We start from the raw sequence: 27,995 nt of genomic DNA, 5'->3' as shown, positions 1-27,995 counted from the left end.
AGCAACGTGATGACGTTTCACAGGCGACACGCATCTTACAACAGCCATGCGCCAGATGCAGCGTTGTTATGGTCGTCTGTCGACTGTGTGGTAAGTTGGCATTTACTATGTGACGGTACTTAATGACAGTGAGCCGTGTAGCTGCTGAGATTTGAACTTACGAAGTCAGAAGAGCTGAGGGCGGCGGTGAGAGCAGCGCTGAAGCTGCGTGCTGAGCGGATCCGCTTCCTCCTCCTGTTTGACGGCTGTGAGTGCGCGGACGGGGAAACTGCCATGTAGTTGAGGCAAGAAGAATGAGCAGTCAGCGCACTTCAGCAGATGGGACAGACGACTACGCGGTGCAGCAGGAGCTTGAACTAGAAGCCCTAGCGTCTATTTTTGAAGATGATTTCAAGGATCTGCGTAGCAAGGACCCGTGGAAGGTAGCGCTACCTTTAACTCTTAGCTGCTAAGCGTTTACGTGTACTTGACTAAACTGCAGCGATCGTGCAACTCACCGAGGCTCCTTTGATTTGGTTTTTAGGTTAAAAGGCCACCAGAGGTGTACCTCTGCTTGCGACCCAATGGGCTGAGCAATGGACAGGAGTGTTATGTGACAGTGGACCTGCATGTCACATGTCCACCCACGTACCCGGACGCGTGAGTACTGGCTCCTTTTCTCTAACAAACCTCTGTCATTGTCTCTACACTGCAAAGTGTCCATACACTCAGGGACCATCTGTTAAAACAAGTTACTGAACGCCAACGACAAGAACTGATGGTTTCTCTCTAGTGTTTAAATTTCCAGGATATGCATAGTGGGGGGAATAATTATTTGATCTCCTGTTGAATTTGTAAGTTTGCTCACTTACAAATAATTGAGCAGCCTCTATTTTTTTATGGTGGTTTCATTTTAATTGAGAGAGACAGAATATCAACCAAGAATCCAGGAAAAACACATTAGATAAAAACTATAAATAGATTTGCATGTCGCTGAGTGAAATAAGTATTTGATCCCCTACAACCCAGCCAGAATTCTGGCTCCCATAGATTACAATCAATCAATCAATTGCAGATACTCCTGATCTATATATGTGTATAAAGCACACCTGTCCACAGAAATGAATTCTTCCATTCCAACTTCTCCATCAACACGGGTAAGACCAAAGAGCTGTCAGAGGATGTCAGACTGTAGAGTGGGCTACAAGACCATCAGAATGAAGCTTGGTGAGGAGGTGACCACTGCTGGTGCAGTTATTCAGCAATGGAAGGTGGATCAGCCCAGAACTACACAGGTGGAGCTTGTTAAGGATCTGAAAGCAGTTGGGACCACAGTCATCAAGAACACCATTGGTAACAAACTATGTTGTAATAGACTGAAATCTTGCAGCAGCCAAGAAACCTAAAGGATTTAGAGAGTTTCTGTAAAGAGGGGTGGGCCAAAATCCTGTCTCTCACCATTAAAATGAAACTACCATCAAAATTAAACAATGTTAATTTCTTCATGAGCAAACTTACAAATTCAGCAGATCAAATAATCTCCGCACTGTATTTTATTTTATGTTTTTGAAATGGTCCGTTGTCCTGCTTCCAGCATGCTTTTTCACACTTTGAAGTCTGAGACGATGTTTGAAAATGAATACCTTAAAAACTGTGGATAGATAAAATCCTGTCTTACCATAAAAGTGAATCAGGATCTGTAATTTGAGACAGATGCATCAAAAATATCTGGAGGAAAACAAAAAAATTAAAGCGGTCCTGGAAAGCCCCATATTTGAGCACCCACTAATAAAAAGCTTCACACAGCAAAAGACAACTAGTGCCAATTTCTGAATGCTATGTTCTTGTATTTCACAATAATGCAAAATAAAACATGCAGAATACTTTTTAACATGAACTTCATAGGCATCATATTCATAGAAAATCCTCTTTTCATTCAGCTATGGTCTAACCCAAATTCTGGAGTTTCCAAATGCTGCTCTAATTATAACTAAGAAAATAATTTTGTTGCATATTTTTCATTTTCAAGACCTACTTTGGAGGGTCTTATAATTTCTATACATAATAAGGGGGGGGGGGATAAAAAATAATAATAATAATAATAATAGCAAAACAATTAAGAGTGATGAAAAAGGGATTAGTTGTTCTTTTCACATGAGTAGTTTTGCAAGGCCAAGTTGGCGTCTGAGACAAGACCCTAACACTGATATTCAAGGCTGCCACAGGCAACCAGGGATGTAATAAATGAAAATGCAACATTGTTGAGTTTTTAATAATTAGGTCTGTCTAACATGACATTATTGGGTACCAACAGGCCCCCAGAACTGGAGCTGAAGAATGCCAAAGGCCTGTCAAACGAAAACCTCAAAACTCTCCAGGCTCAACTCAGCAACCTGGCGGCAGAACAATGTGGGGAGGTGAGGCTACACAGACACGCACACACACACACATACAGTCACAAATGTACACAGACTTTCATTGACTTAACTTATCTGTGAACTTAGGTGATGATTTATCAGCTAGCAGATCATATTCAGGGTTTCCTGAGTGAGCACAACAAGCCTCCGTCGAGCTCCTTCCACGAGGAGATGCTGAAGAACCAGCGGAGGCAGCGGGAAAAACTCGCCCTGGAGGAGCAGCAGAGACTGGACCAACGACGCAAGCAGAAAGAGGACATGGTGAGGAGAGCAAGAAATAAAGCCTCGATAGGTTTTATCTGAGGATGTGCTGCAACCTAATGCCAGAGTGATTTGTCTGGTCCAGTCACAAAGGCTACAGGGTTATTCCGTATCAGCTGACTAAGTTTAAGAAAAATTCCCAGCCTGACCATCTCTAATTTCCCTGAAAAAAATTTGACGATAGACTTCTTAGTAGGAAAGCTGCCAATTTTTAGCGTTCTACTGTTATTAGTTTGCACATGATGATGTTAGGGGCATTTTCAAGCTGTTTCTGAGCAGCATTTTCTGTGGAGCCATTTTCATATGGCTATATATCTAGAGAACTACTTAAGCTGCGTCAGTCAAATTGTTTTAGGCCAATATCTGCAGCTCTGACTTCAGGAATATGGAATTTCAAAAGTGCAGCTGAAGGTCAGCCTAAAATTCATAACATTAAAAGCCTGAAAATCTGATAGTGTGACCCGCACTGCCATATTTGAAGGTCTATAGAAAGATAAATGTCAAAACATATGTGGTTGAAATTTATTACACAGGTTCCCACATATGAGGTGAACTCTGTACCATGAAACTACTCAAATCAGATGAATGGTCTTAAAAAAAATAAGAAAAGTACTTTAATGCAAATACATTGTGATATTCCAAAAAAAATGACATCTAACAACCAGACACCAACTCTAGAAAGATTTCCTGAACTTGTGATAAAATGCAGTTTCATCAGTTTTTGTGACTATTTCTGTAGCTAAAGACTGAACTGGGTAATAGTTCATAGATAATTTAGCCTAGAGACACACGTTGTTGAGTTTAAGCTCTCTGTTAAGTACTCTGAGTTTGTGCAAGGGAGAGTGTGTCCAAACCTGAACATGGGAATCTGTGTTGAAATTTCAGCCCCCTACAGGCCTTCATGTGGTACTGCAGGCTGCACTGTCAAATGTTCAAGCAAATTCAAGCTCTTAGAATTTTATGTTGATGTTGTATTTTTCTTTCTATAAACCTTCAATATTGCAGTGCAGGTCACACTGTCACATTTTCAAGCTTTTAATGTTATGAATTTTATGTTGACCTTCAGCTGCACTTTTGAAATTCCATATTCTTGAAGTCATAGTAGTAGATAGTGGCGTAAAAAATTTGAATGACGCAACTTAAGTAGATGGATCCGCATAAAACGCTGCTCAGGAAAGGCTTGAAAATGCCCCAAATATCATCATGAAAATATTTTTTTATTTAGTTATATTTGGCAGTGTCATGATGGTGGAATTTTTTCCTGGGAAATCAGAGATGGTAAGGCTGGAAGCATTTGTCAGTTGTCATGGAATGACCCTACATAATTAATTTCATTTTGAGAGAGCTTTATCATAAATGTAATGCTTAATCAAAATCATTAACCCGGATACTTGGAGTAAGATGCCAAAAACTGGATGGTGATGGTGGAATTTTCTTATGCTAGGAAAAAGAGATCATGGCTGAAATCCAAAGGAGAGAAGAGGAGAAGCGAGAGGAAAAGAGAAGAAAAGAAATGGCTAAGCAGGTGCTGTTTGTGCTGTTGGATTTCTCCATTTTTCCATAAAAAAAAAATCACGAGTAAAAACAAATTTTATATCACTCCCAGATGAGCCGGAGTAACTGAGTCACCGGTGTCTTAACTGACAGTTTCGATGGCTTTCTGTTTACAGGAGCGACTTGAGGGTATGGAGCCTTCGATGTCTGTGTTGGGGAAAAGCCCACCCAGCCCGGGTGGAGCAACTCCAGAACTGTGTGAAACCAAGAAAGCAGCTGGCAATCGCCGTCGGACTACCTCAAATTCCCGCCACAGGTACACATCCTACATACAAATGTGGCAAAAATGTCTCATGTGTGACACATTTGGTAATAATGGTCAGATTTTTCTCATTCACCAGACGGGACACAGGTAACGAGGACAACCATCGCCCGCAGGAGGTCCTTCACTTCAACAGCAACGTTTTTGGAGAGCTTGCTGTCCACCGAGGGAAGAGTTTAGGTGAGAGCTGATAGAGATGGTGCTGCCAGTCACATGTCGAGTAACTTAACACATCTGTTTAAGCCACTTGTGATTTATGTATCCGTGTTTCTGACAGGTGAAAGTGAACGGTTCGGTCGTAACGTTTATTACGGGTTTGAGGTGAACTCAGGAGATTTTGCTGTGATCTATGAGTGGTCGTTGCAGTGGAACAAAAAGATGAGCAAGTTCTTCACATCCCAGGAGAAAGGAAAGATTGAGAACTGTAAAAAGCAGGCAAGTGTGTGTGTGTGTGTGCGGGGGGGGGGGGGTCATTATTATTAACAATTTATTCCCTTAATGATGTATTTGATGATGTATTTGACTTTTAAAGCAGGCAGGACTCTTTTAAAGCCTTTACCAATATACATGCTTAAAGCTTCCACACATTGCTACTTGCACTAAAAATGCTGTGCAGATCCACGCAGCAGAAAACGAGTTCAACTCCCTCCTGCGCCTGGATCACCCGAATTTGGTGCACTACATGGGGCTGAACACGGTTGAGAAGGAGGACTGCCTCGTAGTTTACCTGCTGGTGGAGCATGTGGCTGGGATCAACTTGAGCCAAAGCCTGATCACTCACACCCCGGTCCCTCTGGATAAGCTCTGCCATTACACGGGCCAGCTGCTGGCTGCTCTCGACTATCTGCACTCCAACTCTGTGGTCCATAAACAGCTGGGGGCCTCCAGTGCGCTGGTGGACTCAGAGGGGAACATTCGGCTGACTGATTACAGTTTGTCAAAGAGATTTGCAGATATCTGCAAAGAAGACATTTTTGAACAGGCTCGTGTGCGTTTCTCTGAGGAAACGGTGATGCCTACGAAAACGGGCAAGAAAGGGGATGTGTGGAACCTGGGACTGATGCTGCTGGCTCTGAGTCAGGGGAAAGAAGTGAAAGAGTATCCAGTGACGGTGCCAAATAGCCTGCCTGCTGACTTCCAGGATTTCCTCCACAAGTATGTATGGATGAATAATTCTTCACAGAGACATATATGTTTGCAGTTTTACTACGAATCATATATTTCCTGGTCATCTCACTATGTTGCAACTATTGCATCTCACTATTTTCTGCTTTTATTGTTGGCACCACGTCACATGAATTTAATATTTTGGAGCAATCACATGTCTGGCTTGAAAGACTTAATTTAATTCCTTGATTATAAAAACAGTTACCAGATGCTTTAACTGACTAAGCAATTAAGTGATTAATCATGAGCACTCAAATTTGGTGTTGCTAAAAATAAATGAATGGATAATAGTGACTGCCTGGAAGGGAGGAAAGCCTGTTCCAAACAGTCTGCTCTGGTCTGGCTTTAAGTAATGCAAAATGTATGGGATTTATTGTAAATGCACAACATGCTGAAATGCTGTGTTTTGGGTCTTTGGGAATCACCTTGTTGGTGCACACATACTTTTTTATGCCTATCAAACCGTGTTTGGCATTTTCTTCATAGATTCAACTAAAGAAATGTGAAGAAGTGATGTGTTTTTGCGACACGCTGCTCGTAACAAGGTGCCTAAAGATACAATTTAAAATGGGTTCTTTGCCAAGTTACATAGATAGAAGACTGCTTCATCTTTGAGTGAGGTGTCTTTTTTTTATGCTTGAATGATTTATAGGTCAATTTTAAGTGGCTTCAAAAAGCAAAGTGCAGTCAGGTACGAGAACTGGACTGAAAATGAGTGAAAAACTGGCCGGTTTTTACAATAAAAGGCCTTCAGAAACCCCGGAGAACTCAAAACCATTTAAAAAAAGTACAGTGCTCCTTGGAACAAAATATAAAGAAATGAGGGGTGGCTCAAGACTTTTGCACAGTACTGTATATTACTCCAACAGACTAATTTTCCTTGTTCGGTGCCAGATATTACTTTTTAGTGGATCTTATGTGTCTTTGTGTTGTAGGTGTTTATGTTTGAACGATACTGAGCGCTGGACAGCTCAGCAGCTCTTGGACCATTCTTTCCTCAAGCCTTCCTCACCCAAGCACCTTCCACAGTACCAGGACAACAGCCCAGAAGGTGACACATGACAGAAGTGGAAACACAGATGGCCAAAAAAAAAAAAAAAAAAAAAAATGCAGTAAAATGGTTTTGGTTACAGTATAACAATCAGATGAATGGGAAAGAACCTGCAGTCTCTAAAATGTTCAAATAATAAAAAAGTGGCATTCCATCAGAGCAGAGCCATTAACAGTTTTGCATTTCTCTTTTAAAGATATGCTTAAGATATTGATTTGTTTGTTATCCCTCAGATCTGGCTGTGGACTTTGCGTCATCAGTTATCCCCCGGAGCCACATCCTCAATGCTCCTTTCAGTTCGGGCTTGCAGCAGAGGCAGATTTCACGTTTTGTCTCTGAGTTTGAAGAGCTGCAGCTTCTGGGTAAAGGAGCTTTCGGTGCTGTAATTAAGGTGGGCTGAATTATTTTATTTTTTTTCTTCACTGTTTAGTCACCCTGTTTAAACTTTATTGCTTGATAAAACTGGTCTTTTCCTTCTTGCGCACATCCAGGTTCAGAACAAACTAGACGGCTGTTACTACGCTGTGAAGCGCATCCAGGTTAACCCGGCCAGTAAGCAGTTCAGACGGATCAAAGGTGAGGTGACGCTGCTCTCTCGGCTGAACCACGAGAATATTGTCCGTTATTACAACGCCTGGATCGAGCGGCATGAATTGCCCACCACAGGAGTGCTGAGCAATACCGACAGCTCCGATCCTCCGAGCACAGCTGACAAGGCTCCTCAGAGCAAAGATGCACCGCCGCGCTTCAACGAGCTCGGCCTCCCCGACAATGTGGAGGACATCGCTCCGCCTCCCGCCCTGTCGAGCTCAGTCGAATGGTCCACCTCCATCGAGAGATCCTCCAACGCCATGTGCAGCGGACGCCAGTCCAGCGATGATGAGGACGACGATGATGAGGAAGATGTATTTGGTGCCTCTTTTTTGTACGTTATTTATTTTATTTTTTTTCGCTTTTTCCTTTCCAGAGGACTTAATCCTGCTCAAACTATTCACACATCACATTTTTTATTTTTCTACTCAGGCCATCAGATAGCGACTCGAGGAGTGACATCATTTTTGATAATGGTGACGAAAGCATAGACGAGATGTCACAGGTTTGAATCGTTTCACTTCATTTGTTCATTTTGTTTGTGTTTGTTTATGGCAGGGTGCATCATACAGCTGCTTTTTCCCTCACACAGGTAGAGCCGAGCAAAAGGCCGGTGTCCGACACAACGGAGAGCACAGACTCAGATCGGCACCTCATTACAGCGCATTACCTGTACATACAAGTAAGCCTCCCTTGCATGCTCCACTTTTACCGGCAAAGATCTCTGTTTGCATCTAATGAATATTTTCTCTTCCTGTCAGATGGAATACTGTGAAAAGAGCACTTTAAGGGACACAATAGATCAAAGCCTGTATCAGGACCAGAATCGGTTATGGAGACTTTTCAGGGAAATCCTGGATGGCCTTGCTTACATACATGAGCAGGTATGGAACGGGCATATTAATTGAATAAAGTTTAATTGTGATTAAAGCCATGTTTTGCATCCCTCTGCTATTGCTCCTCTGTTATAGGGTATGATTCACAGGGACTTGAAGCCTGTCAACATCTTCCTCGACTCACAGGACCATGTGAAAATTGGAGACTTTGGCCTGGCTACAGATCATCCCGCTAACGTGGTACACTTTTAGTCCAATGTGGTGTGCGATTTGCAGTTTCACTCTGCTGACAGGCTCCATTGACTGCTTCTGATTGTTTTGATTAATGTGTAAAACTACCCATGAAGATGTTATAACTTTTTAAAGAAACTGTGTATTTCTCTAAGGCTGCAGGCACATTTGAAGTGGAGGAGAGCGGATCTGCGGTGATGCCCAAACTGGACCCAACAGGTGCAGGAGAGCTTTGAAAATACAGTTTTACAGAACACTGACCTTAGATAACCGTGCAAGTAATACTCCTGCTGCCATGACACTGTAAATTGATTTTTTGCATCACTGTTTCCAGGCAACATGACAGGGATGGTCGGTACTGCCCTGTATGTCAGTCCGGAGGTTCAGGGAAATACAAAAGCCACCTACAACCAAGTACGAATTTAAAATTCACTTATGTGCCTGAATACATGATTAGAGGAAGTAGCTTTTAATTATTTCAGAGTGCCTTAAGGTTTAAATAACTTCTTATTCATGTGTCTGTCCACAGAAAGTGGACCTGTTTAGCCTGGGCATAATCCTTTTTGAGATGTCCTACCGGCCGATGACCACCGGGGCTGAGCGCATCGCTGTCCTGAGTCAGCTACGTGTGGTGTGTCTATATCTGAGAGCAATCCGGGTGGGGTTTCTGAACCTCTTGCCTTACTTACTGGATCTTTTTTCATATTACAGGAACCCATCATCTTCCCAGACGACTTTACTTTACACGGGCAAGAAACAAGGGTGAGGATGATTGCAGTATGGCATTTCATATGCCCCCCCCCCCTTGTTTAAAATCTCAGTCTAATAGTGTTATGTTTCTTTCTGCCTTTTCTTGGTGTCTATCAAAAGAAGGTGATAGAGTGGCTGCTGAAGCACGACCCGGCCTTTCGGCCTACCGCCCAGGAACTGCTGAAGAGCGAACTTCTGCCTCCTCCTCAGATGGAGGAGTCGGAGTTGCACGAAGTGCTGCAGCATACCATGGCCAATGTCAACGGCAAAGCGTACCGCACCATGGTGGCCCAGCTGTTTGCGCAGAACATCTCTCCAGTCATTGATTACACCTATGATATAGACCTCTACAAGGTGAGGCTGCTGCTTGAGTTGACATAGTGGATTGTAGTTTACTTTATTTACATGTAGTGATTCTGTACTTCATCTATGCTTAGATGTCAAATTAAAACTAAAATACTGGAAAATTTGGGCTTGGGCATAGAAACTCACTCACCTGTTCAAATCCTCTATTGGTGAAGGGTGTCCAATCAGAAGAAGGCTGGCTTAAAGGGAGTGATAAGGGAGATAAAGTGCTGCAATAAGGACAAAGATAGAAAGATGCGTAAGGATTATTTTGAACAAAGCTACTCTGGTCCAAGAATATGGAGTTAGAAATGAACATAATTGCAAACTTATGCTTTTTCAGGTCAAGATTCTGACTATCTGCTATGTTTAATTTGAAAAGAACGCTTTTCAAAGAAAATCAGCTTTTTTTTTTTTTCCCCATCTCTACCTTTAGATGTCACTGCAGGCAAAGGAATAGCTACGCTCTCCCCCTCCCCTTTCTTTCCATGCTGCCTTTCTCATCTGATCTATCACAGATGAGCAGAAGGCCTGTTAGTGCTTAGTCGATGCCTCCTGATCCCTAACAGAGGCTGTTTGTTTGCTCTCCCTTCAGGGCAGCTTCAGCTTCAACAGTGCCAAATTGCAGCAGCATGTGTACGAAAGCATCACCAGGATCTTCAAGAAGCATGGTGAGTACACGGTCTGTTGAGTGTGTGCGTGTGAACACGAACGTTTTATTGACTCTCCCGCAAACTACGTGGACTCCTGACCTGCTGTAAGGCCATTTTAGAGACCCTGACATCTGGGCCAGTGAGAGGCAGTTAAACAATAAGTGTACTGTTGGGCAGCACAGATTCTGTGCATGTGCAAGTGTTGTTTTTTGCGCACAGTGCTGATGATGTCCAGCTGCACTTGTTTGTTTATGCTCAGTGTGCCTGCTAAAATGCATCACTTCTCTTCAGCTCAGGGTCATTTTATTTTATGAAAATGGAGCAGTGTAATGCACTGTGTTTGTTCTCAGGTGCTGTGCGTGTTCAGACCCCACTGCTGCTCCCCAGAAACAGGAAGTTGTATGATGGCAGTGAGCTGGCCTGCTTCATGGATCATAGTGGAATGCTGGTTACGCTGCCCTATGACCTTCGCGTGAGTTTAACACGCGCAAACCTAACACACACCCAGGTGTGCATGTCCGCACGTGCACACATGCACTAATTACACAAGTATTTACATCAGCACATGCAAACACGCACAGTGTGAGGCTGCAATCAGCGGCCGCCTTAAGATCCTGCTGTCTCGGGAAACCCTGAGGACCGAATGGTTGTTTCCACACTGTGATTGATTACAGCCTGGTATGATTTCACTGTCATTACACAAGTGCACCCAATGTCTCAAGTCTTGGTTTTGGTTTTGTTTTGTTTTTTTTCCCCCTCCCACTTTAGATCGCGTTTGCAAGATTCATTGCCCGCAACAATATAACACATCTGAAGAGGTAAAGATATTGAAAAGTAATTTTGAACAGTTTCTTTCTTTCTTTCTTTTTTGTGCATACAATGGTTTGCTAAATTTTGGGGTAATTATAATAATGTCTGTAAAATGTTCTTACAAAGCATTTTATGAAAATGTTAAAAGCAAAAACAAAAATTTGTGTTTTCCTTACATTGTGGAAACTTATGACCATGTTAACATATAAGCGGGTTTCCTGTCATTTCTTTAAGCAGTCTTCAGGAATAGTTCTCCAGGCTTCTTGGAGGACATTCAAAGTTCTTTTTGGGATGTTGGCTGTTTTGTTCCGTTTTCTATCAAGATGATCTCACGCTGCTTCAGTAATGTTGAGGTCCGGGCTCTGGAGAGGCCAATCCATGACTGATAGTGTTTCATTGTGTCTTTTTTCTATCCTGCTATGCTTTTACGGCATTGGTAGTCTGTTTGGGATCATTGTTGCCAATCACACCTTTTCTAGACGGTGGATCAAAATCATAATTCCATCAATTTTGCCAACATCTCCAACACCACTGGCTGAAATGCAGCCCCAAACCATGACAGCACCTCCACCGTGCTTTACAGATAACTGTAGACACCCACTGTTGTACGTCTCTCCTGACCTCCTCTGTACATACTGACCATGATTTGAACTGGATGCGTGTTTCTCTTCATCTCTCTTAAGGTATAGCATCGAACGAGTGTTTCGCCCCAGGAAGCTGGATCGCGCACACCCGCGGGAGCTCCTTGAGTGTGCCTTTGACATCATCACTCCTGTTAGCAACAGCCTCCTCGCCGAGGCAGAGACCATTTACACCATCTCTGAAATAATCCAGGAATTCCCTGTGCTTCAGGTTACACGCATGATCTGCTCATATTTGTAATTCAGATAGAATAGTTTGCCGCTGGGCTAGATGTGTGATTCTTATTTATTTTTCTGACAGATGCCATTAGCAAAACCTAACCGCTTGTTTTTTCCCTTTTTGCTTCCCACTCACATTCCTAACATACCAAAATATGTGTAAGCCTGACAGATTTACACTGTATTTATTGTTTACCTAGTAAATCTGTTATTCACAGCTCTGTCAACTTCCTTCCCTCCCTTCCAGTAGAATCCATTTCCTGCCCACATCCATTCCAATGCTGCGTCAGTCACAATACTCTTTGCATGTTTTATGAACCCAGTCAACCTCGTGTCTGCCTCAAAGGTCCTGTTTCTGATCCTCTCTACCACCCAGCTCTTTATGTAAAAGCATTTACGAACCCATGAGTCAGAGAATGAAAAGGCAGCCGGACATGCTGCTCATTGTTCATTGAGGGGCTCATTGTATAGTAGTGCTTAAAATTTTGACTAATTGTGTCTGAGAAGGTTAAAGGGGTGTTTGTGGCTGCAGGAACGGAACTACAACATCTACCTAAACCACACCAGCTTGTTGAAGGCCATCCTGCTCCACAGCGGAGTCCCAGAGGACAAACTGAGCCAGGCCTCTAACATACTGTGTGATCTTATGGTCAGTGCAGGTCACCGGTTACACACTTGATGCCTGTTATTGACATGCTTCTTTGAGCATATGCAGTTAGTAAAGCAGAAGTGGCATTTTTATTGCTTTTTTTTTTTTTTTTTTTTTTTTGTCTGTATTTGATCCAGAGTGAGAAACTCACCAAACGTGAAGTGGAGGCAAAGTTCTGCAACTTTTCACTGTCAGCCAACTGTGTGAGTGTCCACCTGGTGTCTGAACCCTCTGTAAAAAATATTCAGCACGCTTGTAGCACATGTGAGAAGTTTGCATTTGAGGCTTTGTGCCAGACAGGCTCTCTAAGGCATGCTTAAAATTGCCGAAAAGGATGCATTTTAACTCAAATGGTGATCCTGTCCTGAACCGGAACTCGTAGTTTGGTTGCTTACCAACTGCTACTGAAAACTGAAAATAATACAGAAGAAAAGCTTTCTGGCAGAAAGTCTTGGAGGGGAAACTTCTCCCACTAGTACATCTGCACTCAATCTAACACTGAGCTCTCTCCTCATCTCTTGCTTTCAGTTGCAGACTCTGTACAAGTACATAGAACAGAAGGGTACTCTGCAGGACCTGGTGCCGCTGCTGACATCACTTACCAAGCAAAAAACTGCAGTCACGCAGCTGGCCAAGCAGGGTCTCAAGGACCTGGAGGAGCTCACTGTGCTTCTGCGCAGACTTAGAGTTAAACTGATGGTGAGATGGATTCTAGAGAATAAGAAAACAGCTGCTGTATCTGCTTTTTTTTCTTTTTTAAACACAGCTGTATCTCTTTATAGGTGGTTGTCAACTTGGGCTTAGTGTACAAGGTGCAGCACCACTCAGGAGTCATCTTCCAGTTTGTGGCTTTCATCAGGAAACGCAAGCGAACTGTACCAGATATACTGGCGGCTGGAGGACGCTATGACCACTTAGTAAGTTTTACCGGCATTCCACATAAAGTTGTTATTCCCCATATGCATGTATGCGAACGTTAAAAAAAAAAAATCATCTCACATTTACGTCTTCTTACTGTACTTCATTAAATCCGTATGAAACAATGTTAGTAAAGCTGCTTTCTTGATGCTTAAACGTGATTTGTTCCCTGCTCTGCTAGATCCTGGAATTTCGAATGCCAGTCTCCACGGTTCCTATCCCCAGCGCAGTGGGGGCCAGTGTTGCTGTGGACAAAGTCTGTGCTGCTATAGCCAGCATGGAGGAGCCAGTGAGAGACACAGACACACACATTGGAATCTGACATTGCTAATTATTATAATAAAGGCGCAGCAGACGATTTCATATTTAATGATGGCTTTTTACAGCAGTCGGCCGCCACACAGCTACTTTTAGAAACATGTTAATAACTATGATCACCGCTTCTCTCGACTCCATGGAGTTATTTTTGGAGGCGCATCGTTTTCTATATTTTAGATCGAGATTGTGAAATGATGTGTCCTGAAAGCTCCGTGCGCATATAAACACCTGGAATTACTCCTTTGCTACACACATAATGCTTTGACTACAGTTCTTTGCCTCTGTAATATTAGACTGAATGCATGTTTGTGTTGTTGCTGCATGTGACTGTATTTGTTTGTCTTTGTGTCAGCCAACAGTGAGCTCCTGTGATGTACTGGTGGTCCCTGTGGGCCATTCTTCAATGTCCAGAGCCATCGGTGTTGTCCAGAAATTGTGGAGCACCGGCATCGCTGCAGATATCAACTATGATATATCGCAGGTTAACAGCCTTATTTTTTTATTTTTTTTTATTTTTGTTGGTTTCATCTATAAAATGGGTTTAAATTCTGTTGCTCAACGACGTTCACTTTTCTCATGTAGTAATCTCATCCCTCCTGTAGAGGGCAACACTTGACTTCCGTTTTAAAGAAGAACCCAGCTGTTAGCAGCACCCTTATTGTGACAGCATCAGAAATCCAGAGAATGAGCTGTACTATGTGGCTGCTTTTAAAAGACTGGCCATAGTGGAAGAATATATTGGAGTAATTTCTACAAAAAAACCCCACCAACATATGTTAAACACACTTCGAATAAAGTCTTTTGATGAGATCTTGTTAGCATTTCCAGCACTGGGATTGGATAATAGCCTAGCTGACATCAGCCCCCTCAAAGTGAAGCTCTTTATCCTCTGGTCCAACACTTCTGATACCATGGCTCTGTCACATTCTCCATGCTAATGTGACCAAATGATCTCAGCCCTGTTTGTGCATGTTTGCTTAAACAGCCTCTCTGGCATCGCTCTGTGCCCATATTTTAATGCCCCTCCTGTTTTTTCCTGCTCTAACTCTTTATAACCTATTGTTGTTTTAGCTTTCCACTTTTGTGGTGAGGGCCTGCTTTAAGTGGCCTTCATTGTCTTTTGTACCGGCACAGGAGACAAGTGATTGGCCACCTTGATTTTTCTCAGGCGCAATTAGGAAAAGCTGAGTTTGGATGAAAGCCAGAGGCAACATATTCCAAATGATTTGTAGATTATGTACAGGCTGTTCAAAAGTCTTGAGCTACACCTGATTTCTATGTTAAGACACTTAACACTGACCTATGACTCATTCAAGCATTAAAAACATCACAGCCTGAAGACTACTTAAAGTGCTTAAGTTTTGTTTTTTGCCTTAGATACTGTTTAAATTAATCGCTGCACCCATTTCCCATTTTCCTAGCAAAATATAACGAGTTAGGGGATGACCAAGACTTTTGCACAATTCTGTACATAGGTTTTGAGCAGCAGAGAGATGGTGAGAACACCTTGTTCAAACCACCTCACCCATCATTCCCACTCACTAGGCTTTTGTCAGCGCGGCTCACATGCTGGCTTCTTAACGGACAGAATTTCCAGCCTTCATTCATCCTCAGGAGACGGTTCCACTCTTAGTTTTTATTAGACAAATATGGCAAACCCCTTCTGCAGGCAGTCAGCCAAGGCGTTGAGCTGCCCATCTGGCTCCAGGCAATAACTTACCTTTGACATAATTTGATCTGTCGGTGTGAAAGTTGTAAGAATAAGGGAAGTGCAAAAGCTCACATGATGACAAGGAAAAGTGACGTACATAAACATAGGCTTGTGGTGCACTGGGGCTTTGTTCTGCACCGCTGCCAACTCATCTAGCAGAGGAGCCAAACTGAAGTTAATCAGAATAAATTGGGCCAACATGAACATAAGCACACATGCTGGTTGAGTGCATTGCCTGGATGTACATCATGGCTCATGGCCCTCTCTTCTAGTTCTAAGCAAAAACTCTTCTTCATATGAATGAGTGCCACATCAGGACTCCAGTACTCTAACGTTCTTGACGCAGCAAGGTGGTATCTCAAGCATGCTTTTTTCCTCTTTGCGTCAGGAACTAGATCAGAGTTAAAGTTAGCAAGTCTGACACGATAATTATGAAATTATAATATCTCCAAGCCTAATTTGTGATTCTTAAGTAATTAATGGAAGAAAAGCGTATCCCTTATTTCTACTGCAGCAGTCAACGTGTATATGTGTGTGTGTGTTTGTTGTGATAATAAATATACCATAAAAGTTTAATGGTCTACTTTTAAATGACCTTTCAACTTGTGCTTTGAATTCATTTTTCTGTCATTCTGCGTGTCATTAGTCTCAGGACACGTTGTTGGAGCATTGCAAGCTGGGCGGCATCACATGCATGGCCCTCGTCTCTGACAAAGAGGGACACTATGTGAAGGTAAACCGACCTGAAATTGTAGCAGAGCTCTGTGCACCATATTCAGACATACCCACTGACATCTCAAGTCTAATTTGCATACGCTTCCCAGCAACAGACTATTTTAGAATAAATAAGCTTGAAGTAGGCAATGTGTTCACTGCAGAAAACTGCCAGTAGCATCGCAGATTATGTCACAGATAGTTGTGGGGAGGCTGTATACCGCACCACGTGTTAAAGCCATTTTCTGTCCTCAGGTAAAATGCTTTGAGAAAGACAGGCAGTCGGAGAAACGGATTTTCGAGTCTGACTTGGTGGATCACATCATTCAGAAATGTCGGTACAAATTCCTTGATGAGAGAAACATCAGGTAAAGAATTTTTGGTTTAACGCGTTGCTCAGAGGAGCGCGAATGATGCCAAAGGATTTGTTTTCACATAAATGTTGTCCTTGTACCTCGGCAGGGAAATCTCTGAAACGACTCTTCAGAACCCCAAAGTATCACTGCTCACCAGCACAGGTACCATGCTCAGCTTATTCTGATTTTACCTGTACCTGTAACATCACACGGTATCAAACTATCACACTTGTGCTTTGAATCTACCAAAGTGCTTTCTTGTAGTAAAAAAAAATGTGAAATTTAGACAGACAAATAGTTATAATGAGATCAAATGAGGCATTTGTCCCTTTACTGTCTTCTGACTCCAGGGTCTTCAGAGCAGCATGTAAGCAGCAGCCCCATAAACATGAACGTGAACATGATCAGCCCAGAGAAAGTTTCCGCAAGCGCCAGACGACGCTATGAGACTCAGGTTTGTGATCTGCAGATCGCAGCGTTACTCTAAAGATGTGATCTTCAATATTAATGACTTTGGAACCCCTAAAATAATTATTTTTTTTGTCTCCTCTTTTTCTTCGTGTCCATCTCCCGTAACCGTCACTGTGGTTGTCCTTAAGACTATGGTGTTTGTAACTCAATGCTTTTGTTTCTGCAGCTGTATCATTTTAAACACGTTGAAAGGAGCAATTATTATTTGCTTCTCAAAACAGTGGGTCCTTTTCTATCTCTCGTTCTCTCATTTCAGATCCAGACCAGATTACAGAGCCTTGGTAGCAGTTTGCAGAACAAGAGCAATGACATTGAGGTTCTTGCTGTAAGTCATTTGTGTGTTTACCCCCCCTCCACCCCCTGTTTCGACAACCCCCCCCCCCCCCCCCCCCCCCCCCCCCCCCCCCCCCCCCCCCCCGTCCCAGTCCCACCTTATCTGTTGAATTCATGTGTGAAATTGCAGCGGAAGGAAATAGTTTTGATAGCTAAAACAACAAACATCTTAGGATCAGGCCTTTTATAGTTGCTTCTTAAATCCCCTGCTGGAGGTAAATGGCTGTGAATAAATTCCAGTTGCCTGCAGAACAATGAACACTGAGCAGAAGGCAGCTAGCGTGTCATTTCAGGGGACCTAAGTGGCTGTTTGAGTTTATTTGCAGTTGTGCTGTATTTTTTTTTTTCCTACTGGCCACATGTTCTCAAAGTAAACAATCCCCGCTTGTCTTATTTACCATCTTGGTGCGTGTTCCAAATATATTTGTCGTCCCTGTTGGAATCTGGACTGTATAAACATTGCAGTAGCATTGAAACGTAACAAGTATAATCATCTTGATGCCAGTAGGCAGTTACACAGGCCTGTGAGTCTTTGGTGTTGCGTGTCAGCAGTCTGCTTTTCTATCAGCGATACTCATTTTCCATGCATGAACCCAGGAGGTCATTAGCTTTTTTGCTGTGAAAAAAATTGGAGTGCTTTCATTGTGAAAATTTAATAATATGTAATTTTATGATGTCAGTGCTGACTGGATCCCTCATGTTGGAAGAAAAATTATGTAACCTGCTGGGCAGGAGGTGCAACAGTTGATATATTTTGCTCATAAATGAGGTTTTCAATTTCCTATAAATATATAAGACGTGGTGTTCTATGCAGTTTGAGTGTGAGGTGAGGCTTTGTTGTGTAACTGTACTTGTTTTTTTTCTTTCTTTCATCCCTCAGGTGGACCTGCAAAAGGAAACTCTGATCAACTTCCTGTCTCTGGAGGTTGGTTCCCTACTAGCTTCATCAAGAACACAGCAGAGTTAATAAAAGGCAGCGTGACATTGAAGGTTGGGAGGGAGCGGGGAAGTGGAAAGAACGGCCGATAGAGGTCAAGATCCTAGACAGGAAGACGGGATCCCGTTGCCTTCCTTACAGTCTGCCGAGGAACACTGCAGTTTTCCACATCCAGGGAGACCTGTGAGAGTCTAACTTGGCAGGCCTTTAACAAGGCTCACATATGTGACAGACGTGCGCTGCACTTACAAAATGCACTCTGAGGAGGTGTTAATATTCACATTCCAAACTTCTTACCAAGACCTTGCTATAAAATCCCAGCTTCCCTGCAAGGAAAAAAAAAAAGACTACCGTAATTATATTGTGAAGAAATCTGGAAAATGTTCTTAACATTGTAGTTATATAAGTAAAAGCCTCCACTCCATAAATGAACAGGCCACCTATGTGGCTGTCCCTTTGCAGCACGTGTGTCAGTAAATACACATTTAGCTTGACAAACCTGTGACAATACACAGTATGTGCCCGGCTGGCAGGAAGGGCCTGTTTTTAAATAGGCTAAATTACTCCAAGTCACACAAGAAACCACACAAGACATTTATAAAGCAGCTGTTGCTTTTGTAGCTTAACTGCTCTGCTACACTTGACAAGGACATCTATTATTCAAGGCTGAAGATGGAAAAAAAAAATCATTCCTCTGATATCTCCACTTTTAGATTCATTTGGCTTTTGGGCCATTTGGCTGGTTTTGCTTTACAGTTCGGGATATTAAAATGAGCTTGAATGCAGCAGTTTTTGCCGCCTGATCACTCTTCCATAGTGTCATATTGCGTGCCGCTTTTCTTTCTTTCCAGTTTGATAGTGAAGAGCAGTTCAACAACAGCGTGAAGACATTGCTGTCCCGTCTGCCCAAGCAGCGCTACCTGAAGGCCATCTGTGATGAGATCCACCACTTCAAGATTACAAAAAGGTGCAGTGGCATGTGTAGTTGGGTGCCTATTCATTTTTGTGGAGCCCTTAACAGACATAAGGAGTAAAGGCTGATCAGCGTGTGGGCAGGTAACTGTGCAGTTAGGTGTGTTTTTAATTATTGTGTAGGCTAAAGTACGGCTTTATTTTTATTCAAATGAGATGTTCATCATTTTTCAGACCTTTCCAAAACTACTAGGGTCGACCACACCTCATTGTACACACTGTGTACTCCCAACTAGGACTCCTTGATAGTCAGTTTTAGTCCAGCCAGTTTTCTTAAATGGAACCTGAAGCAAACAGTGAGATGTGTTTTTTAAAAAAAAAAAAAGAGGTCAAAAAGCAGACTTCTTTTTTTCAGGCAGCTGTGCTGCAAAACTTCAACCGAGCCCGCATGCTCCAGGTGTAGCAGTGACTTCCAGTACTACAAAGGGGGCTGTTAGACAGATAACTACCACCCTGCAGAACATTAAATCCTCAGTTCATCCCATTTCCTGACATGAAATTTGGAGAAGGATTTTTCATATTTGGTCTTCTGTCTGGCTCTTAGCACCCTATTTGATTGACACTGAGATAGTAGCATGAGGGGCGGTTCAAATCCATCCATTTCTCTAGTGTAGATGGAACAGTTGATATTCCCATGCTCCCAAATCTCACCCTCACCCCACCCCAAGTTCTACTTTAAATCCTGTGTTTGAGCTTCCGGTGTTGTTAGTGCCCAAAGCCTGTGAGGGATCCAACAGATTTTCTCTTTCATGAGTGCAATGGCAGCAAGAAAAATCCAAACCCCTCTTTCTGGCTTGCTCTTCACCTCTCCAGTACAGTTGGTTTTAATTTCCTGTCTCTGCTGTGTGAGTTGCCATTAAGGGGGGAAAAATGCTTTCCTGATAAATGAGCGACACAGAGGCAGCAATGGATAGAGGCAGCATGTGTTTTTATTCTTTTGTTTAGTGGTTTTCATTGAATGTGGGGCACAGGCAACTGAGGCAAGATGAGTAGGGTAAAGGACTCACACAGCAGTTTTGTAGCTGTGGCAGGACCTCGACAACCCGTACTTCCAGTTTCCCCTTCTTATTTCGACTGACTCCAGATAGCTTCCAAAGGAATCTTTAGCTTACTTTTTAATCTGCACTTTAAGTATTAAGTCAGTGTGACTTAAGACAACATGAGCCATCATCTACTTATGGTTTATTATAGTCTGATTGCATTTTCATATATTTGTGTGCTAGATGGAGATCAAACGAAGCCTTTTCTTGCCACTCTACAACATTGCGCTTCGGCTCATTTTTCAGATATATGGCCATAAACTAAAGGATAGATGCACTGAATTTTTTTAACTGGTTGTGGTGCTAGATCAAAGTCACATGATCAGAGTAGTTACCACAATGGTTATGAGGGGTAACATTAATGTTCCTATACCAGATTTCATAATGTAGCATTCTGTCCAATGGTTGAGACTGTTGTCTCACCTCAGTGTTGAAATCGAAAGCAATCTCAAGTTTCTGGAAAAGATCCGGCCTGACTTGCTGTGTCTGGATTTTCAGACGTTCCAGTTAAAATTTCTTCCACTTTGTATTCTTCCAAACCTGAGACAGCCGTGATCGTATAAATGATGATTTTCATGCTATCTTCGTGCCTCAAGGGAATTACTTAAAATTCCATACAAACATTCACTTCGACTCAAGGATGTACCGGTTAGAATTTTAATGGTCAAAGGTCAAGTTCCCTGTGACCTTATGCCCTGACCTCACGTCTGTCCCGTTCTTGTGATTAACAACTATCTTAGGAGTTTCTTTAAATTTAGTATAAACATTCACTGGGACTAAAGGATGGCCTGGTAGTCAAAAGTTGTTTTTGACCATAACTGAAGAATTCAGAGGCTAAATATGACAACATTTCACACAGTTGTCTAAAAGGTTTAATACCATTTGATTTATAAAAGGTCAAAGGGCAGTGTCACAGTAAAATATATAATTTTGCAAAAAACACCTTCCTGGCCATTATTGAACACCATAATATATATGTTTTGAAATCTTAATGCAAACATATGTTCTCTTTCAGGGTGGCCATGGTGGTCTTGTACAGCTATAAAGACGACTACTACAAGATTCTTCTGTGAAAACCAAGGGATTGCACTTGCCTGGGAGATATTCCACTTTGCGTCAGGCAGAAGACTCCCAGAGACTGGTTTTATCCTTGGACCAACAAACTCTGCTTAGAACATTGACAGATTCTTACGTTTTTCCTTTCGGAAAGTGTGAGCCCCAAAGACACAAGTGGATTTCTTTTACTGTTGTGAATGGTGATTCAGCTATTAGACCCAAACTCTGTTCCCAAAACCATTCAGTATTTTGTGGTCCTCTGACAAAGGTTGACAAGAGGTTCATTGGACTTCATTGCCTTAATAGAACTAGAGAATTTAAGAGAAAGGGCTTTTTATTGAAGATGTGTCATGAGGACAAAAATATTTCTTCTTAGCAACAGGATGCATAGTGTGAATAAATATTTTTCCCCACATGCTGTGACCTGTGTGTGTGTGTTTGTTAGAATACCAACAGCCATGTACCACCAAAGGATGCTGATGGATATAAATCTGAAATGTATCCAGCATATTGCTGTGCAGAAGTCTTGAGCTACCTCTCATTTCTTCTTTGTTTATAAACAAACAAATATGCAAGTGCAGCAATTTATTGAAACATGCAAACATGTATAGAAATACAGTATAAAAGGCAACAACTGAATTTGTGCACTTCCAGTGAGCTTGAACGTCAGTTCTTGGTGTGACCGCCTTTATTCTTCAAGACAGCCTGAACTCTGAGGCAGCTTTGTTGTCATTTCTTTTAAGCAGTCTTTGGGAATAGCTCTCCAGGCTTCTTAAAGGCCATTCAAAGCTCTTCTTTGGATGTTGGCTGCCTTTCCTCCTGTTCTCTGTCAAGATGATCCCACACTGCTTCAATAACGGGGAGGTCCTGGCTCTGGGGAGGCCAATCTATGACTGATAGAAACACGTACAGTGGAGCACTATCTGGGCATGCTTTTGCTGCACTGCCAGTGTGTTTGCCATACCTTAGACTTTCCTCCTTGCTTCCCTTCCTTGACAGCCACCCTTCCACTGAGACCATTTCTGATGAAGCTACAGTGAACAGTAGATACTGCTATAGAGAGTTTTTCAGGCCTCCCACTTCTTGTGTTGCTCTCCACTTATCCAGCTTCTTTAGATTTCCTTTTTTTTTTTTTTTTTAATTTAAATAAACAGACACACTGCACACTAGTGGCAGGCAGATCGATACCAAATCTTGTAGTATCGCACACCATGCCAAGTTTTGTCTAATGGCTCTTTGGGAGTCACCCTCGAAAGTCCTTCAGAAAGTCTGGGGAACTATTGCTCAAGACCACTTTAAAAAATTACAAGTTTGGCTCCCTGGAAGAAAAAAATAAGAAAGTCGGGGGATAGAACAGGACTTTTGCTGCATTTCTGACCCTCACTGACATGGTTACCCATGTGTTCTGTCATTGCCCACACGAGAGAGAAGATATTTCTGTAATGCTTCAAACATTAACTCAGTAGTTGCAGTGTTTAACATATTTTAGGCTTGGGACTCTGCTGTTTGCTTTAAATAATCATTCTGGAGAACCATCAGCACCTTTTAGTTTATGTGCAAGCTTTGCCAGACAAGTCAAAACAACACCGTCGCAGGTTTTCTGGTCCGGCCTGCAAGCATTTGCCTTTTCCGGTGTTGTATTATCTCAGGTCTTCTTGCTTGCATTCAAATCTCAGAGGAACCCACTTTTGCATAAACAACCCACCTCCACTGACGGTATATGATTTAGCTACTCTGATAAGAGGACAACAACACGGATTCCTAATTGAAGCGCTGAAGTCCAGGAGCAGATGTGCATGTGCCTGCAAGAGAAGTGAAAACCGCTAACAGATACTATCTTGGATGACATCACTGCACTTTGGAGACTTGGTCCTCCAGCATAGTTTAATTGTCATCAGTGCGGGCCACTTTGGTTCACACATTTATTTTTCAAAATAAGTGTAAATGTTACAGTTCATCACCTAAGAAACATATTTACAGGATTTCAACACAGAAAAATAAATAAGGTTGTATAGAATATGGTAGATAAAAATGGTAAATGCTCTACAATGTACAGCAGCTTTGGCTACTAAAAACTCATTTTTCAAAAAAAAAATCTCAAACTATAGTTAAGTATTAATAAATAAAGCTATGTGAAAAAATAAATAAGGTACTCTTCTCTACTTTTTTTTTTTTAAACTACCTTGATGTTTTTACACATAGAAGAACAAAGAATTGCGTAAGCTTTTACAGTCACCTCTTCATTTTAAAGCACAGAGTCATGATTAAAACGGATACACCATCTACTCAGGTACTAAAACACATAAAAAATTGGTCTCTAACCAATTTTGGCATTGAAATTGTCTTTGTATTGACTTATTGGCTATGGATTGAGGACTCTGATCCAAAACATTTTGCTTCGAAACCCCAACATATTTCATAACACTTCTCTGATTCTGTCCTACCCAGTACTGATGTGGAGAATCTAGCTGCAACAGCATGCTCGCTTGAGTGGTTTAACATCTCCATGTGCTTAATATGCCTATCAAATCCCTGATTAGGGCCTTTATCCCTCCAAGAATCCTGCAGTGGGCTTTCTAAAACACTGGCTCCAAAGAAAAGTGCTACGTTTCTAATACGCTCCAATGTTGTAACATGTACCACTGTGTACAGATGCTAGCAAGCTGCCCTTATACCCTTACAAATCACATCATTTCCTTTTATTTGAAGAGCTAATGAGAACAGCACAGCACAATCTCTTAATCTTAATAATAATGGGTGAAGTTTTTATCCCCTGATATGGGCTTATGGTTGTTAACCAAGTACAAGACACCAATGAAGAAAATTAAGGCTACAGAATTAAGGCTTTTAAAAGAATTACTACTAACAATCAATGGCATGTATGAACAGTAGCCACACACACACCCACACACACAGCCATGGATGAAGATGGGAAGCGAGGCATGGTATCAAAGACATTCCTTATAGGCCCAGATCAACGTCTGGCACCGTTTTGTCTCACCTGCTATGAGTAAAATAACATTCTCACTGGATGAAGATCACAGATTTTTTTTTAGATGAAACAAGCTGGACTGGCAGATTCCTCTGGAAAGAGCCAAAATTACTATTGGCTACTATAATCAAGACAAGTCTAGACGCTGGATTCACAAACCTGGGGTTTCATTTTTGCATAAAAACAGTTTGTTGTAAGAGATTCTTGACTGGAATAACGTATGTCATTTACAGGCAGGAATAATGGCTGTTATTTGGGATGCATGTCCTTGTTGTACTGGATTGGGGGTGGGGGTGGTATTTAGCCTTCCATTTTTAAAATGCTTCACTCTGACACCCACACTAAAAGCAAAAGGTGGGCAAGGACAGCACTATATCTAGTACAAATACTTTAGAAATATACAAACAAAAAACTAGATGGAAGCCACACATTCTAAAGCAGGGGTTTGGATCTGGAAGTCAATATAAAGCCTGCGGACTTGTTTTGATTTGGCTGCAGAACCCAATTTGATCCAACTGGATTAACAGTTCCTTTGGCCTCCCTGCTAATAACAGTAATTACATCCATGTGAAGCACTGCTTAAGAGGGCAGCACCTATTCCCCTTTTATTCTACTGCCTAAACCCCTGTCCTAAAGCTTTTTATGCTCCTCTTATTGCCCCAAAGTTCCAGTTCCAAAGGAGGCAATAATAAGCAGTTATATTACAGTGTTCACAGTCAAAGTCTCATTTTGACAGAGAAGTCTCTCTGGTTGCCTCCTCCTCTGTATTAAAGCAGAGCCAAGAGTGGCTGTGTCCTTTACATTTCAACCCGTCCGTCTACCTTGCAGAACGTCCCTCCACCCAAGCGTTCAAATACAGAAGAACAAGGACACAGGATATAAGAGGCAGTGGTAACTTGCTTAGTCTTGAAGAGCGTCCTTGTGTTTACTGTCACACGGAGAAAGGTGGAAAGAAGGCAGCGCCCATGGTGTGTGTACTGTTACAGTAACCAGCTTAGATGCAAAAGAAGAAAGTGGGATGTGCCAGAAAGCTCTGATCTGCAGCGTGTGAGGGGTGGTTTGTTTTTCTTTTAGCATGGCGTCCAGTCATTGCCCATGCTCAGCTTAGCCCGGGGGATGGTCATCTTTTCTGTACAGGGGGAGCTCATTTCTGGAGAGAAGTGAATGATGCCGCAGTCGTTCTTCACATTGTGAAATTTGTTCTCTTTCGAAGGCTCCATGTAGACCACTGAATTCTTGTTGACATGCTTCTTCAGGATCACTGCCTGTGGCGGAAACGGAAATGGAAAATCATTTGCTGGTAGACTGTTGCTGTAATTCAGATCACAGCTAGTGTGCAGTGACGGCTTACCAAGTCACACCTGTTTGTACTAAAAGTACAAATGGAGATTTTATGAATGACCTGACCTTGGTCCTTTTGAAAATACAGTGCAAAGGGAAACTACATTCATCCTAAAGTCATGACAACTTCAGCAATGGTTGAAGTAGGAATGGGAGATAAAGGAAATGCCTCCTGACTTGACTTCATTAAACTGTTTGTCTCATAGAGTTTAAGAAATCTATGACGAAGTCTCTATTATTTTGTACCATTTTTGGCCGGTGCTTAAAAGTGCTTTAAATTCACATGATTTACACGACTTCTCACCTTCTTTGGTGCACTGTAGCAAGACATCTGCACCCACTTCTTCTTCTTGTTGATGAGTAACGCCACAATAAGAAAGATCACGATGGCTAAGAGGAGACCCGCCAGGATCCAGGCAGCCGATTGGTAAATGAGAGCCATCTCTGTTTGGCTGGGGTAATTCTCACCCAAATGTGGCTCATCTGCAGAACAAGGCAACATTTATTTTGAATATTCATCCCAATGAGAGCTTGCTCATTACTGTGCCAATGTCATTTACCAACTTTAAATTGAAAACAGCTCTTTTTTTTTTTGGCTTCAGTGTTTGGCAGACATCCCCACTCAACTGCTAACGCTGAAAAATTAACACTGCTGTCCCATGGAGATCATGTTTTGCTTATGTCCATTCATCATTATTGTTTAGTTCAGCATGAGTTAGTATATATTTCATTCATTTATCAAGCCATTCCTAACACTCTCAGTATAAACACTCACTGTGATTGGCAGGGAGAGTATGGCAAAGATGCCAAATTACTCGTATAGGGTTAATACTGTAGTGCATTAAAGGGAACGGGGAGTGGATGTGAGCAGAGATGGCAGAGGAGGTGAAGTCTTAAAAAGCAGGTACCTGTATCAGCAATGACAGGCGGTACAGTGACAGTGGTGAGCCACTCTGCGCTCTCCATTGTCGTGGTGACTCTCGTCTTGGCGGCGTTTGTAGACACCATCACTGGCACTGATGTTGTCATTTCTTTTCAGACAGGAATAAGAAATATGATTACCAATATGACCGGTGTAATGCAAGAAAAAAAATTTCTAACTGTGAGTGAGTGTCTCAGATGTGTTTATAGGGTCTGTCTGCTTTTTAAAAAAAAAAAAAAAAAAAGGCATTACACTAGGAGCTCCTTTCCTCTGGGCATATCACAAAAACAAAAGCTCTGGTAAAATATGATGGCGAACAATGGAAGCCTATGCTGAGGAAAAAGGAAAAGCTGACACGGAGCTTCGCCTTCCTGTGCCACTGGAGAGGAAACACGTGTGAATGCGCGGATGCTCGAGGAATGTTTATGCTCGGAGTGCACCGTGTATGTGTGCGCGTGCCATATGGAATGTTTTGCGAGTGACAGTGTTTGCCTCTGTAGCGCCAGAGTGGCTACGACTAATGAACAAACACGCAAACACACTCGGTCCCGACACTGGCATTCCCGCAGTCGCTCCCTCTTTCTGACGTGCAGCATTATGAATTACAGTTTTCCCATCAACAGGCTGTGTCTTGCTCCAGCGGTGGCACTTAGAACAAAGGGCAGTATTTTGCACTTTAAGTAGAAGTATTACATAAACTTAACGGTAGAATGGAATATAAACCAAATTTTAAAATATTTTCTAGTGTAATAAAAACAATCAAAGCTGAGTCTAAACACAACTTTTGGCACCGACAACTTTACAAAGGCAGCTTTCATTTTTTTTCTAACCACTCACCGAGACAGTGTGGGCAGCACTGGCCCTTGCGTAAAACAGGCACCCGGCAGTTGGCAGCTGGACAGCGCTGAGAGAAACACTGAATAGTGCCGTTGTTGCAGGTGCAGCTGGTGCAGGCATTGGCTTTCCAGGAGTCTCCAGCTAGCAGCATGTCTCCATCGCTGGTTATGCAGTACTCCTGCTGGCTGTTGTTCACTGGCAGCAAAGGTGTTTCTTCTGCACACAGTTGTAAGTGGGGTTAATGAAAAAGCACAAAGGTTGCAGTAAAACATGCGGCTGCCTGGTGCACTGCATTACAGCTCTTTCCTCTCTTAACTGGACTTGGCAATGTTGGGTTACAGCTAGTGGTGTTTTTAAAAAGGGGAAACCTACTTCTGTCTGAAGTAGGTTTATAAAACTACAGGGGGAGGGCTGCCTCGAAATGACTACTGTACCCTGCTATATAACATCTGAATCAACAGGTTATTAGGTCTTTAGGGGGGTATTATCAGATGCAGAATGTGTGCATATGAATGTATACAACGGGTCTTCGTTCAGCCTGAACCCTGTAGGAAAGGAGATCTATGGCTTTTTCATGACCAAATCCTTAGTAAGCATGTCCACACAGCACTACTCTACTGTACACATGCATCATAGGGCTTGTCAGTGAGATTTGTGTTAT

At 42.3% G+C, this 27,995-nt stretch overlaps 2 protein-coding genes across 3 annotated transcripts in view; one reads left to right on the top strand and one right to left on the bottom strand.

Annotated features, from left to right (window-relative positions):
- Positions 1-33: 33 nt before the first annotated feature.
- eif2ak4 (eukaryotic translation initiation factor 2 alpha kinase 4) lies at positions 34-21,647 on the top strand. Of its 2 annotated transcripts, none has more exons than XM_030718433.1 (39): positions 34-422; positions 524-639; positions 2,294-2,396; positions 2,484-2,657; positions 4,102-4,182; positions 4,328-4,467; positions 4,553-4,653; positions 4,751-4,908; positions 5,090-5,628; positions 6,576-6,691; positions 6,925-7,082; positions 7,183-7,616; positions 7,715-7,787; positions 7,875-7,964; positions 8,044-8,166; positions 8,254-8,358; positions 8,505-8,568; positions 8,684-8,763; positions 8,879-8,980; positions 9,061-9,111; positions 9,223-9,453; positions 10,040-10,115; positions 10,448-10,569; positions 10,866-10,915; positions 11,591-11,759; positions 12,300-12,416; positions 12,554-12,619; positions 12,945-13,115; positions 13,199-13,333; positions 13,516-13,623; positions 14,005-14,133; positions 16,010-16,096; positions 16,333-16,445; positions 16,540-16,595; positions 16,784-16,887; positions 17,161-17,229; positions 18,118-18,162; positions 19,026-19,141; positions 21,202-21,647. In XM_030718433.1, the coding sequence occupies exons 1-39, from the start codon at positions 294-296 to the stop codon at positions 21,257-21,259; spliced, it is 4,959 nt and encodes a 1,652-aa protein (XP_030574293.1). In that variant the 5' UTR covers positions 34-293; the 3' UTR covers positions 21,260-21,647. The 2 variants fall into 2 exon arrangements, with proteins under 2 accessions (XP_030574293.1, XP_030574291.1); XM_030718431.1 differs by having other exon boundaries at positions 9,220-9,453.
- Positions 21,648-23,112: 1,465 nt separating this feature from the next.
- LOC115773101 (cysteine rich transmembrane BMP regulator 1 (chordin-like)) overlaps positions 23,113-27,995 on the bottom strand; it is a 33,852-nt gene continuing 28,969 nt past the window's right edge. The window contains exons 12-15 of the mRNA XM_030719611.1: positions 27,335-27,550; positions 26,484-26,606; positions 25,880-26,058; positions 23,113-25,499 (exon numbers count right to left, since the gene is read on the bottom strand). Of these exons, the coding sequence (XP_030575471.1) occupies positions 25,305-25,499; positions 25,880-26,058; positions 26,484-26,606; positions 27,335-27,550 (713 nt within the window). The 3' untranslated portion in view covers positions 23,113-25,304. The remainder of the gene's footprint in view (positions 25,500-25,879; positions 26,059-26,483; positions 26,607-27,334; positions 27,551-27,995) is intronic.

The sequence above is a fragment of the Archocentrus centrarchus genome, chromosome 22 (genome assembly GCF_007364275.1).
Source record: "Archocentrus centrarchus isolate MPI-CPG fArcCen1 chromosome 22, fArcCen1, whole genome shotgun sequence".
Classification (NCBI taxonomy): domain Eukaryota; kingdom Metazoa; phylum Chordata; class Actinopteri; order Cichliformes; family Cichlidae; genus Archocentrus; species Archocentrus centrarchus.
The sequence above is the reverse complement of the archived record's forward strand: the minus strand, read 5'-3'. Positions and strand labels throughout refer to the sequence as shown.

Bases quoted from the DNA above. Each gene is read 5' to 3' on its own strand.
- eif2ak4 (XM_030718431.1), top strand. From the start codon at position 294: ATGAGCAGTCAGCGCACTTCAGCAGATGGGACAGACGACTACGCGGTG. The intron at 6,692-6,924 runs GTGACACATGAC...GTTATCCCTCAG, and splicing joins CCAGGACAACAGCCCAGAAG to ATCTGGCTGTGGACTTTGCG. The intron at 14,134-16,009 runs GTTAACAGCCTT...GCGTGTCATTAG, and splicing joins TCAACTATGATATATCGCAG to TCTCAGGACACGTTGTTGGA.